The following is a 5,996-nucleotide window of genomic DNA, read 5'->3' as shown; positions in this document are numbered from 1 at the left end:
ACTAACGCATGTCAATATTGTGGATTAACTACCCTTGAGGAAGTACCCTCAATTAGCCTACAGTCGATAGTTATTACCTTCCTGATTTAGAAGGTACATTGGCATGTCAGAGTTTTGAAATGGAACGATACCACATTTATACCTGGGGTTTAGTTTTGTATTATAGAGCTATCAACCTAGGCCAAGACCAAATCAAATCTTTAGCCTATCTGTAAATAATAGATTACAAGCATGTACATAGTTATGACATATTTTATTGTCAGAGGGCACTGTAAATAAAACTGTGATTGGGTAAAATGTTGTCATAAACTGGTAGGTCAAATATTTGATTTGGTTTAGTCCCTAATGTATGTACATTGCCTATAGAAAGTCTCCACTGCCTTGAACTTTTTTCACATTTTGTAAAAACGTTCTGTCCAGTGGGCATGTTCAAATGTTATTAAGCTTTTCTAGGAAAACCTGTACACATTTCATATTCTGGATGATGTGGGTTACTCCATGCAATTACTTAGAAACACCTGTTAAAAAGTAAAACTACCACAAAGACATCAAGACTAATCACTGGAACAATGTGTGACCATGTGCAGTTCCAAATGAAGTTTATTTTCTCAGCTGCATAGCATGTTACTGGCCATTATTATTTTCTCATTCCATGAGAATGAAAATGATCCAAATCCTTGCAACACTAAGATGATATGTAAGAGTTATATATATATGTTATTGTGGTGTGACCTGCATATATGGCTATATAGTGACATCTAGTGGCACAAATACAGAAACCTTCAAGCTAAACAGTATCTATAAGCTGATGGATTCTTAGCTTGTTGAACAAGCGACAACCAGTGACAATGCTGACCCCTAGTGTGACAGGACAGAGTCTGTTGTCATTTGTTTACATGAGAAAATTCACAATTGGACAAAACAGGCTGTTAAAACAATTCTGTATGATATATTTATCTTCTGTTCTAACAGGTCAATGTTAACAATATTTCCAACTCCTATATGTCTTTCAAATAATCAACATCATCAGCCTTTAATGATCCACTGCTGGATGAAGGTCTCACCAAGATGTTTCCACTTGTTTCAACCAATTGCATTAACATACAAAATTAAAAAAGAGAGCCTATTTTGTCAATCACACTATGTATTTTACTTCAGGCACAATGGATAGACATTGAATGTTATATAAACATTATTCAAACATTTGCTTTTTAAGATAATTCCCCAAATATGAATCCTATTGTGGGGATGTTTGTGTAAATAATATCACTGCTACACATTCTTTGTTTCTTACTTACTACTGAACGAGTCACAAGCTACACTTGTGACTCCAAACTTGATTTCCCGAGCTTTAACTTGAACTTATGAGCCTCTTCTTAAGGTACAAGAAAGCAAAGTAACTCATTCCTCCTAATATTCCAACCAAAAAAGTGGTCCCCAAAAAAGAGGGGGCTCTCTTCTTTGCCACACGGAAAGCTGTTGGTAAGACAGCAGATATCAGTATGTTGTTGACATGTCCCAGCACCTTCCTGAAGGTCTTTTTCTTCAACACTCGCTCATAGTACGTTTCCACATTCGTGCGGTTTCCGTTTCCCCAGTATCTTCTTGAAAGGCCTAGGAATTTCAGCCGGTGGAGGGTAACAGCCAGAGAGACATCAGCAACACTAAAGAACTCACCACATAGCCAAGCCTCCTTTCCCTCTTCTTTTCAACAACAAGTAGAAGGAACAAAAAGAACAGTCAGTGCTGTAAAATAACATCTATGGGTGTGGCATTTTATGCAATGAGAATCAACAATAAGTAGTGTATTAATTGAATGTGAAACAATCACTCATACAGTCCTGTGTGATGCATAATTGTTTGTTTCCATTGTTTGAATCCAGTTTTCTCTCTTGCTCACCTGGTGTTTCTTCATTTCTTCTCTGAAGTTCAGTCTCCACTTGGTCCAGGACATTCTCCAGTTCATCCAGAAGTTTCTTCAGGTATTTAATATTGTCATGATCCAGTAATTTAGACTGAAATGCAAACAAACACACATTTCACACATTATTGTAACTTAGGGATAAAACCTTAAATTATTTTAAAAAGAATATAAAAGAAAAATAAATACTGACTTACTTTGAGACGCTTCTGTTTTGCAATGTAAGCCTCCTGAAGCTCTGGGTGTTGCTCTGCAAGCTTTTTTAGTTCCGACTCTGTATTTCCAATCTGACCTAGAAATAAAAACAAATCAGTAAATGGATTGTGTAGCAACTAATTAGACAAATTACTCACTTATGCCACATTGATAACTGTGTTCCTAAACTTTGCTAATGTGACACGAGTAAAAGGTTACAAAACAAATAAACCACTTATACCTGCACAAATTACCATGTAACAGAATGGAACATATTACAGAGCCAACATTACCACATGTGGAACAGTTGTAGGTCTACCACACAGAAACAAAAATCAGAAATGTAAAGTCACTTTTAAATGGCATAGCCAATGCAAATAAAGATCTCATCAAGAATATAGTAAAACCCCATTAAGAAATGTTAATCTTGGACACAGTACAAATGGTTTATGTTTAATTACTGTACCTCCTTATGTTTGTTTTTGATGGAGAGATGTATTAAAGGTGAGTAAAATATTCTTTGCATGCCCACTAAGTCTCTGCTGTATATGGATATCCTTCTAAGAAGGTTGGTATTTATTTATGTATTTGATTTAAAATTGAAAGGCCTGAACATTTCTGTATTTTTATAGGCCATCAATTTCCAGATCACCTCTCAGTCAGGAAACACAAGACCAATTAAGCTCATTGCATTTATTAACAGGTACCAACTCACTCACTGATTATTAAAAGGTACTAACTACCTTATTGTCTCTTTAAAGTGTTTTTCTTCAGTTTCAGAGATCATCACTTACTGCGAATCCTTGTTGTTGCATATGCAGGTATCTGGGAATCTACTGTTATCTCAGGATGTAAAATGCAGCCATGGGTATAGGCATCCATGGGCAGGGAGTCCAAAAGCTCTCTGTAGTGCTGTACTCTAGGATAGTACATGCTCCCTTCTTCTGGAATCAACCTCAGTGTATTTTCTGATAACAAAATTAGAGATTAATGTATGACAAATAAATGAATCTGATTATCTTATTTCTGCAAATTTAGCTTTCACACAAACCTAGCATTTAAGACAGCATATACTGAGAGAGGCCAAGCTCTTCTTGATAAGACAAACCAACAATAAATAAATATGTTCACTTCTGTACTTGCTTATAGTTAATACTGTGACCAGTAAGACCAAAGTATGTTATTTAGCATCCTCATAGTTTTCCTTAAATTGAACTATTAGATTGTGCTTCAGGACTAGATTGGGATGGTGGGACATATTAAAGGACATTATGTTCTGTATTTAAACACATGGCATATATTCTCTAATGCATATTTCATTATTTAAAACTCAGAAAGTTTCACATTCACTAAAGTTAAAGTTAAAAGACACAATATGAAATAAGTTAAATTCCTTGACAAGTTTGAGAGACAGGGTGAAGATGAAACAATAAACATGTATAATCAATTAACAATTTCAGATATCCGTTTGAAGGACAATATTAGTGGAGTATATTTATAATAAAAATATCAATGCACTCAGTTCATATTAGATTTTATTAACACATTAAGCTCTATAATAACTCTGAGCTAACTAACACAGCTATCTTCAAACCTAAAATAACTACAGTCATACTGATTGCAGGCCTCTAATCTATTAAGACAAGCTAAATTAGATAGGTTTTCCCTTTTCACACATTTTAATTCTTACCTTTTCTTTCTTATCCACATTCTTGCTTCAGTCATTGCAAAACATAAATCTTAAAACAATAATAAAAAATGTCACAAAAGGAATAGAAAAAAAATGAATATGGTAAATAAAAATTAAATATTTAAAAAGCATAAACCATAAAAAAGATTAATAATCAGCATTAAAAAAATAGATGTACTGTGCCTGATTGGCATGCATTGACATTTATCAGCAAGCAATGAAGTTATTAATTATCTACATTTGAAAATGAAAGCACTTTATATGGACAAATGGGCTGTATTCCAACTGAGTGAGCTAGATTAATTTACTTCTTAAGATTCCCCTAAATGAGCATGTAATTAATGACAGCTCACAAACAACAAGCAAAAATGAGTGGATGAAATGAATAAAATATTTTAGATACTTAAAATGTACTTTTTTATTTGATGTGAAAACAATGGATGTTTTCAAAAATGTTCAAAACAAGTTACCAATGCATTTATAATTACCATCTTTGAAAGTCTGTTCCAAATAATCTGTTATTTGTGTAGCATCACAAATGATAGTATCATTGTGGACGAGAACTGGCACTTCTCCTGCAGGATTTAATCTCATGAACCATGGCTCATTGTGCTCACTTAAGGGAAGGCTAACATCATACTCTTTACACTGTAGGCCCTTCTCTGCAATGGCAAGCCTAACCTAAAAAAGAAGGGGAAAATGTCTTAAAACATTTACAGAAATAAATGTCATACAAATTAAATAATACTAAAACATCACTTACTGGTATTTAAAATAGATTATCATCATCATCATCATCATCCTTATAATTAATATTACATTATTATTAGTAGTAGTAGTAGTATTTTTTATCTACAACAATAACAACAATAATACTAATAATAATGATAACAATATTATTATTATTAGTAGTAGTATAATTAATAATAATAATAATAATAATAATAATAATAATAATAATAATAATAATACATTTTGTCGCCATCACTTCCTATTCCAAACCCCTTCCTGCTTTTTATTTCCTATTAATGTTGGCAGAGGAGCCATCTTGGAAATATACCCAGTTTATAATCATATTTGTTCATATGAAAAAGCCGGTAACCTCTCACTGCATTTTCATTTTTGACGTGTGTGCATTTAATATTTGAATTAGTTGATAAAGTTTACTGCAATAACGCCTAATCTCTGCGGATGTTTGCTCAGCTCAAACTGGTGCAACTATACTCGATTGCGCAGATTTTAAACGTCAAGGACTAGACTAAGGTCCGGATTAAATCAAAACTGTGACCCGCCTGCTAATAGAAAACTACACAACTGTACTCAGTTGCGGCTTCATTTTAATTAGGTGCCACTTTATCCTAATCAGAAATGTAACCGCTATGATGTGCAGGTTTTTAGTTTGCTATTAGCGGGTGGGTCAAAGTTTTGATTTAATCCGGCCCTAAATCAACCCCGCAGATAACAAACTACATATCTGTAGGCTGTCTCTCTTCCACTTATCAATCAAAAGGCAAGGATTCGCGTTTGTAATATGCCATTGCTTTGATTTGGCCTAGGCATTACTGATTTTAATGTGCAACTTCCAATAAGCGAATCTGTCAAATATGATTCTAAATAAAATAACTTTCAATTTGGATGAAACATAGAAGTTCAACGTCCTTCGTGTTACACAGTACATGTATGAGAAGAAATACAGCACTGGGAACTGTGTGTGGTAGGATATCCTTGAGCGCTGTCCACTGTCATGGTGCTGAAATTCAATGGCGCTCACCTTTTGAGAACTGAACGATTGGGTCCAGTGGTAAAGTATGAGTTTGGACTCCTTCTTCTCCGTCCTTTCAACTAATGGCATGCTTTCATCTTGTAATTCTGAAATATCTTCTTTTATTGTGGCGACTTCTTCTCCGTGCGACTCTTTGCTGCTGACGGACTCCATTTTAATTGCCAGTGTTGTCACAAGCAATGGGTGGAGCAAAATGGTATGTGTGTATTTGTAGTTTTTCAAACCAGTTTATGGGTAGGGGCGGCTACAAAGACAAATACTCAATGTTATGATTGTAAAAATGTATTTGGAAGTTAATGTGATGGTTGTGGTAATTAACTGTCCATCGTTAGAAATAAAGGTATATAAAGTGCTATCTTGGTCTATGCAATGTTACCCTTTAAAATCATGGAAATTGTTTTAAAGTT

At 34.2% G+C, this 5,996-nt stretch overlaps 1 protein-coding gene across 1 annotated transcript; it reads right to left on the bottom strand.

Annotated features, from left to right (window-relative positions):
• Positions 1–236: 236 nt before the first annotated feature.
• gdap1 (ganglioside induced differentiation associated protein 1) lies at positions 237–5,746 on the bottom strand. Its single transcript, XM_066721146.1, has 6 exons — positions 5,578–5,746; positions 4,295–4,487; positions 2,911–3,084; positions 2,119–2,213; positions 1,901–2,015; positions 237–1,704 (listed from the first exon to the last, which is right to left on the bottom strand). Exons 1-6 carry the CDS (start codon positions 5,740–5,742, stop codon positions 1,352–1,354), a joined length of 1,095 nt encoding a protein of 364 aa, XP_066577243.1. The 5' UTR covers positions 5,743–5,746; the 3' UTR covers positions 237–1,351.
• Between the last annotated feature and the right edge of the window lie 250 nt (positions 5,747–5,996).

The sequence above is a fragment of the Amia ocellicauda genome, chromosome 2 (assembly GCF_036373705.1).
Source record: "Amia ocellicauda isolate fAmiCal2 chromosome 2, fAmiCal2.hap1, whole genome shotgun sequence".
NCBI lineage: Eukaryota > Metazoa > Chordata > Actinopteri > Amiiformes > Amiidae > Amia > Amia ocellicauda.
Note: the sequence above shows the minus strand (reverse complement) of the source record. Positions and strands in the feature narration are given on the sequence as shown.

Bases quoted from the DNA above. Each gene is read 5' to 3' on its own strand.
- gdap1 (XM_066721146.1), bottom strand. From the start codon at position 5,742: ATGGAGTCCGTCAGCAGCAAAGAGTCGCACGGAGAAGAAGTCGCCACA. The intron at 3,085-4,294 runs GTAATTATAAAT...TTTTGTTATCAG, and splicing joins GGAACAGACTTTCAAAGATG to AAAATACACTGAGGTTGATT. The intron at 2,016-2,118 runs GTAAGTCAGTAT...TTTGCATTTCAG, and splicing joins CAAAACAGAAGCGTCTCAAA to TCTAAATTACTGGATCATGA.